General features: G+C 35.5%; 1 protein-coding gene across 3 annotated transcripts in view; it reads right to left on the bottom strand.

Moving 5' to 3' along the window:
• VPS13B (vacuolar protein sorting 13 homolog B) overlaps nucleotides 1–15,155 on the bottom strand; it is a 741,629-nt gene that overhangs the window by 303,986 nt on the left and 422,488 nt on the right. For all 3 annotated transcript variants that reach the window (XM_078072177.1, XM_078072178.1, XM_078072179.1), the window contains one exon: nucleotides 9,474–9,585. In XM_078072177.1, the coding sequence (XP_077928303.1) occupies nucleotides 9,474–9,585 (112 nt within the window). The remainder of the gene's footprint in view (nucleotides 1–9,473; nucleotides 9,586–15,155) is intronic.

Here is a 15,155-nt window from a genome sequence, read left to right on the forward strand (position 1 = left end):
TATTTTTTTCTAATATCTATAATTAAGTCCATCCTAGCTTGGAATATTTTAGGGAAGCTAAGGAAAATGCATTAAAACTGGTGTCTATTAGTTTATTCCATTTACTCACTGTTAACAAGAATGTTGTCAGAAGGAAAAAACCTAACATCTAAACAGTGATAAAATTTAATGAAATATGAATGCAAAACTTCAAAAAAACTAAGTTCAAACTTAGAGTCATACACTGGTTAACTAAGTTAAATTAAAGCCAGCATCTTACAAGAAACTCAGCAATAGGCAGCAAAATGCAGTGGTAATGAGCATGGGCGAAAGGATCCGTTTCTGTCATTTATTTTATGTGTGACCCAGGAGAAATTACTTCCTGTCTGTAGACTCATCGTTTGTCTCTCAAGTACAGATAATCATAATGCCTGACTCTTAAAGGTCATAGTGAAGTAAGCATTGCATTGAAACATCAAGTAGAATCCTTGACACAAGGGAAGCACTCGGTGGACGTTAGCTATTACTGCTCCTCTTACGTTCTAGGTGCAGAAAGGTGGCTCAGGCCCTGGGATAGGAGGCCAAAGAAAGAAGACACGTTAAGGAAAATGATTATGAAAGTTTTCACAAAAGAGAAGGATTTAAGTGAGACATTAAAAGACATATGATTCTTGGGAATTTTTTTACATTAACAATGTTGAACACCAAAGAAAAATATTTTTATAGGATCCATAACCTCTCCGATGTAAAGTTTTTATAACAAAAGCTCTTTGAAAGGCTAAGCTGGAAGAAAGCTGTATTTCAAGAAAGTTGAAAATGCATATATAAACAAGGGCCACAGAAAAGAACATACTAAGCATTACTGGGGTAAACAAAATAATTTGAATAACAGTCTTATGTAAAGAAACAATTAGTGGTAAGATTTGAAATATAGGTTGAGGTCAGCTCATGGAAGAAGATGCATGTTGGGTTAAAAGACACAAATTCTGTCATGTTAAAAATCGAGCATTATTACAGATGCTGAACTGAGTTCCAAAGTAGGATGTTAAAGCCCAAATGCATGCAACATTTTAATTCATATGGTAGTATTAAATTGTGAATCACTTGGTCTTTTCAATTGAAATGGTAACAAAGAATACTTTAGTTGTAATCATTTCAGTTTCCTTCAGCTATAGTAACTCAGTATTCAGGTACCAATATATTTGTTCTTCAAGGACCACCCAGCAACTATCTCACTGAGGAAAGCAACTAAATTTTCTTTTTACAATTTCCCAGGTTCAATAACATTCTGAAGTCTGGGAAGTCTTGGTCACAATATGCTCTACAAGCAGGGGGAGTGGGAGAGGGAGAAGCAGGCTTCCTGCCGAGCATGGAGCCCGATGCGGGGCCCGATCCCAGGACCCTGGGACCATGACCTGAGCCAAAGGCAGATGCTTAATGACTGAGCCACCCAGGCGCCCCCTGACTGATGTATTTTAAATAGAAACAATCATAAACACTACAGTTAATATGTGGCAGATGATATACCAGCATTTGAAGAACATAAGGTTCTAAAAATATATATAACCATTTAGATTAGAAAAGTGTAACCAAATTTATCAAATTATTAATGTACTTAAGTTACAAACACATTTAAAACATTTTACTTTTTTATAATCCTTATTTTAGCCTATGAAGGAACACTTTTCAGCATAGGTAAATTCTTTAAAAATCTGCCTTTATAACCTTTTATCCCTATATAACCTGTATCCTTATAACCTGTTTCTCTCCTGCTCTTTTAGCTTGAGACAAGAACCTAAACATCTCTCAGGGAATGCGGTTGTGTAAGACAGAGGAAAATTGTTCAGGCCAGACTGTGCTTCAGAACTTCAGTATAAGTCAGGGAAAAAATAGTTGAACACATCGTAAGAGAATCTCAGAATGAGGTGAAAGGAAACTGGGAGATGATCTTGTCCAGGAATTAGCAGCTGGAAGCTAGGAAGATCAGTAGGCAAGGAGGAAGTAGGTAAAGAGGACAGAGGGTCAAAAGAGGAACTCAGGACAATATAGAGCTGGGCATGAACTCTGAATAAATAAAATGTTTTATATGTTCTCTTGTCTTCTAGTGGATCAGATCTTTTGAGAGTAATAAAGTACAAATTCATATAAGTTATCAGTAACTTAATACAAGTTTATTTATTTATTTATTTATTTATTTATTTATTTTTATTTGAGAGAGACAGAATGAGAGAGTGCACAAGCAGGGGAAAGGAGCAGAGGCAGAGGGAGAAGCAGACTCCCTGCTGAGCAGGGAGCCCCACATGGGGCTCGATCCCAGGACCCCGGGATCATGACCTAAGCCGAAGGCAGATGCTTAACCAACTGAGCCACCCAGGCGCCCCAGTAACTTAATACAAGTTTTATTTCACATTTTCTGAATCATAGATTCCAAAAGTACAACCACTATCAACTGCAAGTCTATAAGAATTTTGAACTTAAAAAAGCCTCCACTGAGGGGGTTCTTGCTAGGGAGCAGGGAAGTATGGGGATGGAGGACACTTACTTGCTGTCATAGAGATTTTCACAATGTTTGAATTTTTGGCATTAGAAAACATTAGCATTTATTAAAATCTATTTTTGGAACTCTTTGTTTGAAAGACTTGGAAACCATTAATCTCATCTGCTACACAAGGTGTGGGCCTTGAAGTGGCACCTCATGATCACTCAGTATCAGTGTCCTGCTCCATCACTTGGGAGCTTGGTGGAATGTAGAATTGCAGGCCCCATTCCAGACCTCCCAAGTCAAAACCTGCATTGGAACACATCCCCAGGTGATTTGTATGCACATTAAGTGTAAGAAGCACTGGTCTAATTCAACACAAATCATAACCCCCTCTAAGCCTTTTACATGGTTGATCAGCCTCTGCTACATCAGCAGTGGGGGCGGGGTGGGGGGAGGCTCAGTACCTCCTAAGATAATCAACATTTTAAAAAATAAACTCCTCATCTCCACCCGCCAAACCCAAACTAAATCCTCCCACAATTTTCCTTCCCTCGGTTAATTTCATCCTTCCAGTTGCTCAGGCCATACAACGGAATTATCCTTATCTCTTCATCTCAAATCCCATGTGCAATCCATGTGCAACTTCTCCGGGCTCTACCTCTAAAATACCTCCAGAATCTGACCACTTCTAATCACCTCCACAGCCACTACCATCAGCCAAGCCACCATCATCTCCCGCCAAGATTAGTACAATAGTCACAGACCCTTGCCCTTCCCTGCCTGCAGTCTCTTATCTATTGGCCTGAATTATCTGCTTAAATATAAACTGGATCCTGCCATTCCTCCAGCTCAAACCCTGAGGGCTTCTCATCTGATGAAGAAATCAACCCCTCAAAAATCAGAAAGGTTTCATATCACATATTTAGTCAATTCAAATAACAGAAATAATCCTTAACATGACTGTGTTAGAGATCAGTATCAAACTCCCACTTGTTCTTCGGAACTGTGACTCTCTTTACTTTATTTATTTATTTATTTATTAAGATTTTATTTTACAGAGAGAGACACAGCAAGAGAGGGAACACTACTTTAAAGGCATAGTTCAGCTCCTTTCCAGTGTGTATTTTTAGTCCCTCCTGGTGATCCCTTCATTTCTTTTTGCAGGTAGATATTGGGTAAACAACAAAACCATTATCTCAAAATTCTGCAGGTGTGGATTATCTTCCCCCACAACCACATCTCACTCAAAATAATAGCCAAACCCTTCACAATGGCCTAGCGGGTTTTTCCACGTCTCTCACCTGCGGCCTACCACACTGCCTCAGGCATAGAGCGCTTTGGCTGTCGCTGGCTTCTTTAGTACACTCCCACTTCATGATCCTTGTGCTTGCTCAGTGAGGCACCCTCTCTTATGAGGCCATGATGTCCCTCTCTAACTCCCCATTTCCTATCTTCTTCCCTGCCTCCACAACACGTATTAGAATAAGAATGGAGCACTGGGTGTTATATGCAAACAATGAATCATGGAACACTACACCAAAAACTAATGATAGAATATACTAGAACATTGAATAATTTTTTAACTGTCTCTTTCTCTCCCCCATTAAGTCTAAGTTCCATGAGAACAGGGATTTTTCTTGGTCTTGACATACATACCCAATACCTAGAAAAGTGCCTAATGTGCAGTAGGCTCATAAAAAACATTAGTTAAATAATGAATAATGAACAAATAGCCCCATTTATTCTCAGGCTTTTCTAACTGAAAGATCTTCATTCTATTGAGCTGCAATAAGTGTCATTGTAATATCCACTAGTTTAATAATCTTAGGTCTGTTCTTAGTTTCAGGAGGAATAAAACTATTCCCTGTGACACATGATAAGCCAAGTATTTAAAGAATGGTCCTATGTCCCCTAGTTTTCTCATCTTCAGATTTAAGATCTTTAGTTATTTCAGTCTTACTGTTGTTCTTCAAAGGTATTTTTTTTAATGGCTGCATTTAGGATTTTTCTATTTTTTTATTTTCTATAGATAAATTTATATTTCCATATATAAATATTATTTATATATAATTTATCTATTTATCGGTTGATCTATCTATAATTTTTTTAAGAGAGAGCACAAGTGGCAGGGGGGCAGAGGGAGAGGGAGAGGGAGCATCCCAAGCAGGCAGAGATACGGGGAGAGCCTGATCCACGGGGCTCGATCTCATGACCCTGAGATCATGACCTGAGCCAAAATCAAGAGTCAGACGCTTAACTGACTGAGCCACCCAGACACCCCATACATATATATTTTAATAATGAAAATACCCAACCTTATTAAAGATAAAAGCATCTCCTCTCTCCCAAGTACTGTCTTAGGCCCTGAAACCTGTGTTGGGGGAGGTAGGTATTATTACATTCTCTCTCATTTTCCCTCAGTCCATCAGGGAGGAGTCTCTTTATCTTTAATTTTCAGTAATTTGACCATATTATGCCTAGATGTAGTTTTCCTTACACTTATTTTGCTTATATTGGGGATAGGGTACTGGGTTTCTGGGATCTGCTGGTTAATGACTGTTGTTAATTTTAGAAAAGTCTCAAGGGTTATCTGTTTTAAGTTATGCCTTTGGTTCCATTCTTTCTTCTACTTACACATACATTAGACCATTTGACAGTAACTCACATGTTTTTCAGTTTGTTCTCTTTCTTCTTCCTTTTTTTTCTATTCCTTTTTCCTCCTCTCTGTGCTTCAGTTTGGGTAATTTCTATTTAGCTATGTCTAAGTTCATTAATCCTATCTTTTGCTTTGTCCATTTGCTGTTATAGCTATCCAACAAGTCCTTAACTTCAGATATTGGTATTCAGTTTTAGAATTTTAAATAGACATTTCTATGAAATCTCCATCTTTTCAACATTTTTCTCTAAAGTACTAATAACAGTTATTTCAAACTCCTGTATACTCATCTCAACATCTCAGTCATCTGCAGGTCTTTTACTACTAGCTAAATTTTCTCCTGACTACGGGTCTAATTTCTTTGCTTGTTTGTTATCTTATAACTTTTGATTATATATTAGACATCATGTATAAAAAGACTACAACAAGTTAATGTTATTTCTCCCAGAGAAGGCACACTTTTTCCTGCCAGGCAGAATGGGTAAGCAGGGGATAATTTCAACTCAATCATTAACTGAGCTAGGCTGTGGTTGGTTTGCAACTTTAGTTAAATGCAGTTCACCTCTGATTTCAAAGGTCCCAAGGGCAAGACTTGTCCTATATTTGTTGCAGGCTTCTCCCAGTAGAATTATATTATTTGATAGAACTATAATGCAAACCACAACTGGGAGCCACCTATGTAAATTAAAATTTCTTAGTAGTCACACTGAAAAAAGGTTTAAAAAAACAGTGGAAAATAGTTGTAATAATGTATTTAACTCAATATATCAAAAATATTGTCACCATTATATAAAATCAATAAAGATTATTAATGAGATATTTCAGTTTCTTAGTTCTTCAAAATCTTGTATATATTTTATACTTACAGAACATCTCAGTTTGGACTAGCCACATTTCAAAAGCAGAAGAGCCAAACGTAGTGACTACTGTATTGAATAGTGCAGTTCTAACATGGCTTTATCCTTTAAGGAATGCGAAACTTTGAGAAACTCAGTTTCTTCTTACCAGCTCCCTCTCCCCACCCAACACTCAAAACAAGCACTGTGGATGCCTGTGTGTTTGGGGTTCCTCCAGATTCCAACATGTCACTCTAGCCCATACGACCGGTAAGTGTCCCTTGGTTTCCTCCTTTCTACAGCAAAATCCCTCTGCTTATAGCAAGATAAGGCAAATAATTGCAAAGGTGAAAGGAGCATCCAGTCTCCATGCACCTAGGAAGGGCATTTCTCTCCCAGGAATTTAACTCCTCTGGACCTCTTTGTGATATCAATCTTTGATTTTAAAAAATCAGCTTTATTGTGATATAATTTATATCCCATAAAATTTATCCTTTTGAGATGTATGGTTCAGTTTTTTTGTATATTCTCTTGTACTCACTATACCTCACTCATTGTACAAGTACTCACTGTACAAATCATTGTACATCACGCTATCTAATTCCAGACAATTATTATCACTCCAAAGAGAAATCTTATACCCATTAGTAGTCATTCTTCTCTCCTGTCTTAGCAACCACTCTTCTACTGTCTCGATGGATTTGTCTATTCTGGTCATTTCATATAAGTGGAATCATATAATATGTGGCTTTTTTGTGTCTGGTTTCCTTCACTTTGCATGTCTCCAAGGTTGATCCGTGTTATAACATATGCTTTATTTCTCTCTATGGCAGACTAATATTCTTGTATGGGTATGCCACATTTTGCTTAGCCATTTGTCAGCTGATGAACCTTTGGATGTTTTCCACTTTTGGCTATTAAGTCTCTAATCCATATTGAGTTAAATTTTGTGATGGTGTAAGGTAAATGTCCAAGCTCATTTGAATATCAGATAGTCTGAACACCATTTGTTGAAAAGACTACTCTTTACCATTGAATTCTCTTGGCTTCTTTATCAAAAACCAATGGACAGTAAATGTGAGGGTTTATTTGTAGAAACTCAATTCTATTAATTGACATATATCTATCCTCATGCTAGTACTTTATTGTCTTGATTTCTATTGTTTTATCGTAAGTTTTGAAAGTAGGATGTGTGAGCCTTCCAACTTTGTTTTTCCTTTCTAATACTGTTTTGGCTATTCTGGGTCCCTTGAATTTCCATATGAATAATTTCCATGTGAATTTTAGGATCAGCCTGTCAATTTCTGCAAAGAAGTTAGCTGAAATTTTGATGTGGATTATGCTGAATGCAAATTTTTTTGAAGGAGTACTGTCATCTACCACTAGTAAGTCTTCTGATCTATGTACATGGGATATAATTTCATGTATTTAGATCTTTTAAAATTTCTTTATGCATGGGATATAATTTCATGTATCAGATCTTCTTTAATTTCTTTCAACCATGTTTTATAGTTTTCAAAGTAAGTTCTAGAGGGGAGGGGGTGGGGGATGGGTTAGCCTGGTGATGGGTATTAAAGAGGGCACGTACTGCATGGAGCACTGGGTGTTATAAGCAAACAATGAATCATGGAACACTACATCAAAAACTAATGATGTAATGTATGGTGATTAACATAACATAATAAAAAAAATTTATAAAAAAAAAGTGTAAGTTTTGTGCTTCTTTTGGTAAATTTATTCATAAGTATTTAATTTTTTTGATGAGATTATAAAAGGAATTATTTTAATTTTACTTTTAGATAGTTCACTGACTAGTGTTAATGTGAGCTGATTTTTATATTTTGATTTTATGTCCTACAAGCTTACTGAACTTATCTGCCCAACAGTTTTTCAGTGGATTCCTTAGGATTTTCTATATATAAGACCACATCATCTACAAAAAAGAGTTTTATTTCTTCCTTACAATCTGGGTGGAAAATAAAGGAGTGTGACTGAGAAAGAACGGTTCAAGGACAATGGGACGAAAGCAGTGACAAACAGGCAGAGGAGTGAGTGCCACAACCCCACAAATGACTGCTGAGGAGCCAGCAAGTGGAGAGGGTAGAGGAGGAAAGGAAGTTTCTCAGGGATTCACTTTATTGATGGTGATAGGATCTTTTAATATAAAACATATTTCTTTCACCAAAAGTAAAGCAGGACACTCTTTGAGGACCACTTACTTCTGAAGAGGTAGACAAATGAAGTAGAAAAGACAAATACACCTGAAAGAATTTTCAAATGTTAGAAAATTATTTTTACCCAGAAAGATTTCTACTGCAATCCTTTCTCTAGAGCCTGAGAGAGTAAAATGGTATGAGTTGTGGTCTTGTCTCTGTCATTACTTGACTAGAGACGACTGTTCTTTTGGATCCTCAGTTTCCTAATGTATAAAATAAGGCAGCGGGATTCAAAAACTCCTAAGGCCTTCTTCAGTTCTCACATCCTGAGATTCTACATAAGCTAGCAAAAACAAAACAAAACAAAAACAAAAACAAAAAAACCCCAAAAACCTTACTTAAGGGTGAATACTATAAGCTACCCACAAAAATAATACAAGAAAGAGAACCTGATATATAATTCAAAGGAAAAACCTATCAACTCAAATAACAGAAAAATTTGAGAAAATAAAATCCATGGCTCCCCTCTTAAAGACTGCTGGCAACCTCCAGGTGGTAAGTGCCTTACAAAAAAGAATCTCTCCTAGCAGAAACATTTATTGGAGAACAGTAGGAATTTATTTTCGAAGAGTGGCACTACCTCATCTGAGAAGCAGACCAGCAGGGTGAATAAGACACTCATACATCTGTGTTTCTGTGACTTTTCTCACTTGGTATTATTTGCGACTGTACTTTTATGTCTGGCAGCAGTGCCAACCTCAGTACGAACGACGTATTATTTTTATCATGTTGATTACATATGTTCACCAGTTTAGTTGTCCATAGATGCTTGGTGTGGTTTGCAAATACTCAGTGACAAAATCCAGAGCATGGCATTTTCACAGAAAGTGTTTACTGTGAAATTTCTCCTTAGAAGTTTGCTTTTCTTTACAGCTTTGATCCATATGACATCCACAGTCCTACATTTCAAATAATGGCTTATAGCTAAATTAAGAAAATGTTTCAATTTGATACAACATGACTACAGTAGGATGTGGTAGTTCTGGAAAGAACCTCTTTTTCCTATGTGATTAGAGATTTGGTCAAATTTAAAGTCTGCTAAACTTTTCCAAACTGCGCTTCTTCAGCTTTATGGTGACTCGGTGCTTACATTCTGTTATTCATCAACACTTCACAGAAATACTTGATTTGTCTGAATGAATTTAAAAACCCACAACTGAAGAAAATCAGAAAAACCTGGTTTTAAATATCAAAAGATTCCAAATGAAAAGTATTTCTGCAGGCCACACTAAGCAAGTTTTATTGATCAGTGTACTTTGCAGGATGAAATTGTTGCAAGGTTGAACGTAAGAAAATAAACTTACTGGTAAATATCTTTCCTGAGGACAGATCTGCCAAGGGGATTGTCAGCTTGGGGAGCCATAGCAACAGAGCCAATCTTCAAAACCATGGTGTCTTCTTTTGCTGCCTGATTAACTGTAACAAGAGAAATAGACTTATGAAGTATACACTGGGTCTGTGTGTAACTTCACGCATAAGGAGAAATCTTTGAATAATGGCGTAGAGACACATTAAGATAAAAACCAATAAAGGAGGACAAGGAAAACATTACATTGAAAATAAAAATATTTGATGCTTTTTAAAACTATTTCCTTTACATCCCATTAAGTAGTTTTCTCTTATACACGATTAAAATGGCAATTAAAAAAAAAACCAACTCCACCCCAACATTAAAACATATGATGTTAAATACATATAAGTAGTGCTGAAGTAATATGTTTATCAAATTTCATAATCTTAGACTACTACCTCTTTCTCCCAAGTGATTGTCAGCCCTAGGATTTTTAACATTGCATTGCTGTGTACAAATATATTACTGTCTACAAATATATTGAAGATCACCACAAAGTCAGGAACAGATTCTCAAAGTCATTTAAATTTACATGATAAATAATAATTAAATACAATATACACACACACACAGTAACAGCACTTTAAGCTATTAACACGTCATAAGACCCAAAGGAAACATAATGGCTGCAATGGTGAAGAAAGAAAAAACCAAGGGATTGTTTATTATACAAGGACATTTCACCTTGCTATTCTAGGCGCTTTTTAAGTTTAATAATTTCTACTGTGAAATTGCTTGAGAAGTAGTAATTTCACACCTATGTAAAAGTTCTACCTCCTAATGGAATCTATCACTAAGGTAAGTAATCTCAAAAACAATAAAAAATTAATATATATATGTGTATATATATATATAAATTGATTCTGATCCTTTGTACTGAATAAAGCAATATTTTACCATGTTCTTATCTTATAAAGTTCAACAATTTTTCTATAAATCACTGGCTAATCCAACGTCTCTTCTAAGGACTATTTGAAATGGAAAGGGGTTCTTCATTGCCACATTAATTTATATTAAATTCTACTTCTTCTTCTCCAACAGATGATCTCACAGTAGTAGCTGCTTAAAAACTGTTTAAAATTGCTAACAATATACAACTTTCTGGGTTTTGAAGAAAACATGTACTAAAACTCATAATTTCTCTCAAGAAACTATCATCTGCCACAAATGGAACAGAAAAGGACCGGCTGCAAGATCCCAGGAATATCCTGAACAGAACATGCCTACAAAGGCATACAATCCATATTTTGCAAACTGTGGTGGCCAAAGAATGCAAAAGCTAAGAGATTATTTCCAGCTGCTTCAGCAGTACACTCAGTACGGTCTGACTTAGATTAGTCTAAAGAAGAAAGTCAGAATTAAGAAAATCAGAAAAAGTTAAAAGAAAGATATTCAGTGAGGAAAAGAAGGAACCAGAAGAAGATGTACACAAAGGAAGTGGCAAAACAGCTGGGAGGTGGAGGTCAGAAGGACAGAAAAAGGGGAAAAAAGAGATGAGCTATCAAAATAAATATGAGCATGTGGATGCTACAATAAAGACAGTACCTTTAAATGTCCACAGCAAAAAAGATCAAACAGAAAACTACTTCTCATGCAGCTGTACTATTTTCAAATGACTATAGAGGTCTGGCTTGATTATAGGTCCTTATTCTATGAACACTGTTTACATTTCACAGATCTTGCATTTTATGCCAAACTTATCAAATAGTTCCATGTGGGTAAAACCTCTGATTAAGCAGCAGGCATCAATTAAATCAATAAATAGTAAGCCCGGAGAATAGACCATACCACAAAAGTGCAATTAGTGTACTTGCTAACTGTTCTCCCAGGCTGCAGATACTACCCACCATATGAAAGCCTGAAATGTAATAGAAACACTGCAGTAAATGAGGTACATATGGAAGAAAAATGACGTACTTGGTGTTACATACAAAGCCAGATCCAAGAACAGAATTCTGTTTCTGTTAGAGCCAAAAGTGTTCTCACTAGATTATACTGACTAAAGTTATAATAATAAAAAAAGCACTTAATGCAGATCATTCACAAACTAAATAAAAATAATCTTATTATAGAAGGTATCTAGCTTATCAAAATCTACCTCTGAGATATAAGAAAAAATAATAAAAATAAGTATACAAAAAAATGCCTTTATTCAGTTCTTTAGTTACTTTATAATTGGAAAAAAATAAGCTTCCCCTTTTTTGGTTTATTTCACCTGCATTCAATAGTTGGACCATATGAGGAAATGTTCCCTCTAGATGCATTTTCAACATGAAAATGAATGCCTTCATTCTTTGCTTGAACTGTATTTTTTAAAATTTAGGCTCATGCAGAACTACTTACTCTAGAAGACTCATACTAGATCCAAAAAACAGTCCACTATTCTGAACTAAATAGCTTAAACTGGAAGTCAAACACCTGTAGATTCAGGATCCCGATAATGTTTGCACATAATGCAAACAATATTCAAGTTGAAAACCAGACTTTCAATATCATTTGTTTAAATATTAGAATGTTAAATATATTTTTCTTATTATTAACTGATTTTACACATGAACTATTAGAAACTTTTACATTTAATGTAATTGAAATGTAAGTCTGAAAGATTTTATCTTTTCTTGGGGCAAGAGAGCGTGTATTGAAAATGAAAACGTTATGAACAACTCTGAAGTTATGAGCTTAAGTAACCAAAAGATTAAATAAAGAGGAGAATTTCCCTGCAATTGTCAGATAACATAAGACTGTTGCTTATAAATTAGTTTTCTTAAATCCAACAAGAAATAAAAGTGTTTTGGAGACTTTAGCTTTTTTTTAAGATTCTCAGTATAAACTTGACACAGTAAAACATCTAAAGGCTCAAGAGTATTTGAACTTGCCACTGTGCAATGTTATACTTTTATAAAGTCCTAACTGTAGTGAGAACCCTACACAAAGCTATTAACAAAAGGTTTTAATAGTTATTGCCGTATTTGCAGTACAGAAGAAGACAGAAAGAAGGTTCAAAAAAACCTTGTGACCGTCATGTTTACTAATGGGAAATATAGTTGCATCTATTTTGCCAATTAACTCTGATCTACAGGCACAAATTGCTTGGAGATATTGCTTATAATACAGTTTCTGCTGAGAAGTACAGATATAGCAATATTTAGCTATGCAATCACACTCATTAAAACATAATTTACACATATACTTTAATCTGATACAGATATAACTCAAGCAAACTTTTTAGCATCTTTCTGGAGTAAAATGAATACTACCCTCTTGACTCTTACTAGATCTTATTGGAGTCATGTAAGTATATAATTTATATTTATTTCTAATGAAATTGCTGCTTCAATCATGTTTTCCTTAGTCACATTATATCTTTTAAAATGCATTAAATGAAAACATTCAATCTTCCAAATAAAATATACATTTAAGGGGCGCCTGGGTGGCTCAGTCGGTTAAGCGGCTGCCTTCAGCTCAGGTCATGATCCCAGGGTCCTCGGATCGAGCCCCGCATCGGGCTCCCTGCTCAGCAGAGAGCCTGCTTCTCCCTTTCCCTCTGCCTACCGCTCTGCCTACTTGTGCTATCTCTCTGTCAAATAAATAAATTTTAAAAAAATATATATATATACATTTAAAAATTTGTCTACACTTCAAAATGACTAAAATGGTAAATTTTACGTTATATGCATTTTACTGCATTGAAAAATTTTTCATGGGTGAATTATCATTCAAATTAAGAGTAGCAACAATGAAAGATAAAGTGTCAAAAAAAATCTAATAGAATGTGCCAAAATCTTTGAATTTTTGGCATGCATTTTTATAACTGTGTTTTATAGACAGGCACATATTCTGGAAATTCATTACCTCTCAGAGATAGTACAGATAGAGATGTAAGTACAGCTGACCCTTGAACAACATGGGTTTGGACTGTGTGAGTCCATTTCTATGTATTTTTTTTTAAATATACTGGAAAAAATTTGGAGATATGCAAAAATTTGAAACAAAGACAAATTGTGCAGCCTAGAAATACTGAAACAGTTAAGGAAAAGTTAGGTATTATTATAAGAATACCGCATGTAATACATATAACGTACAAAATATGTGTTAAATGTTTATGTTATTGGTAAGGCTTCCCATCTAAGCAATTAGTAGTTAAGTTTTTGGGGAATCAAAAGTTTTGGGGAGTCAAAAGTTATACATGGATTTTCAACTGTGGGGGTGGGAGGGTTAGTGCCCCTAACCTCTGCATTGTTCAACGGTCAACTATACAGGCCTAAGTAAAGATATATACATGTAGACATAAATATAGATATACACATAGACATAGACACACATAGAGGCAGAGGGAAAAAAAAGAAAAAAGATGTACGCAATACAATGTAGGCCAGACAAAAGACTTAATACACAAAGAGCTCTTATTAAGTGATAAGGATAAGATGAGTAACAACTTAGAAAAAGAGTGTACTTTTCATTAATGAACCTGACAAAAACCCCAAAACTCGGTTAGGATGAGAGTAAGGAAACAGAAAACTGGTGCAGCTACTTAGAAGGGCAATTTGACATTTGACATCCCTTAACATTTTAAAGGTACATGCCCTTTGATCTAGTAATCCTTTTGCTAGAAATTTATTTATATACATTCTCACCCAAGTCATGAAAAAATGCCACTAAAAAGGTGTTTATTGCAAAAAGTTTATATAAGCAAAAGATTAAAATTAACCACAGCTCACAGAGAAACATGGCAGACTATATTTTCCAAAATGGCCATAACAATATGCACCCTTTTCTGTATGCTCTTATTCAGGTTACCTGCTTAGGAAGTACTTAGGCATCTGAATTTTGAAATTATACCTTAAAAATCCCACCACAACCATCATTAAAAAGACAGAAACAACTTTAAAAATAAGATAAAAGTCTGGAAAGATTTTTGCAATTACAATCAATTGGGGATTTTTCTAGTTACAGCAGCTGAATGGGAATTTTAAAACTTTTAATTTAACACAGGAAGCCAAAAAACAACAAACAAGACAAAAATGCAAAAGAAATCAAGAAATAAAGCGTTTTTTCTCTCCATTTTCTCAAAGAGCCAGGTTTTTATTCCTTCTGACATGTACACAAATCAGTGAAGCACAGAACCTGCTTCAATAAACCACTGCTGTGTAGGAACAAAAACGAAGCTAGAGTTCCCTACTGAACTTCTGACCTCTGTCTTACTGCAGAGGTGCTCAGGTGCTCAGTGTAACCATGCTCCCATCCTTACTAAGAGTGAGCCCTCTTACTGGCCGAACTATGCCTGCACATAAGTGTTGTTCAGAAAATACCACAAATCCTGCCTTTGTCAAAAAGGCATCCAAATAAACTGGAGGTTCCTCAAAAACAAAGAATTCTAATACAGAATTACCATATGATCCAGCAATTCCATTCCTAGGTACATATCCACAAGAAGTGAAAATGGGCTCCAACAGACACCTGTATGACAGTGTTCATGGCAGCATTACTCATAATAGCCAACTCAACGCTGGAAACAGCCCAAGTGTCTGATAGATATAAGTTAACAAAACGTGGTACATCCATAAAATGAAATATTATCCAGCCATAAAGATGAAGTTCTGATACATGCTACAATATGGATGGACCTTAAAAACAT

Source organism: Halichoerus grypus, chromosome 5 (genome assembly GCF_964656455.1).
Source record: "Halichoerus grypus chromosome 5, mHalGry1.hap1.1, whole genome shotgun sequence".
NCBI lineage: Eukaryota > Metazoa > Chordata > Mammalia > Carnivora > Phocidae > Halichoerus > Halichoerus grypus.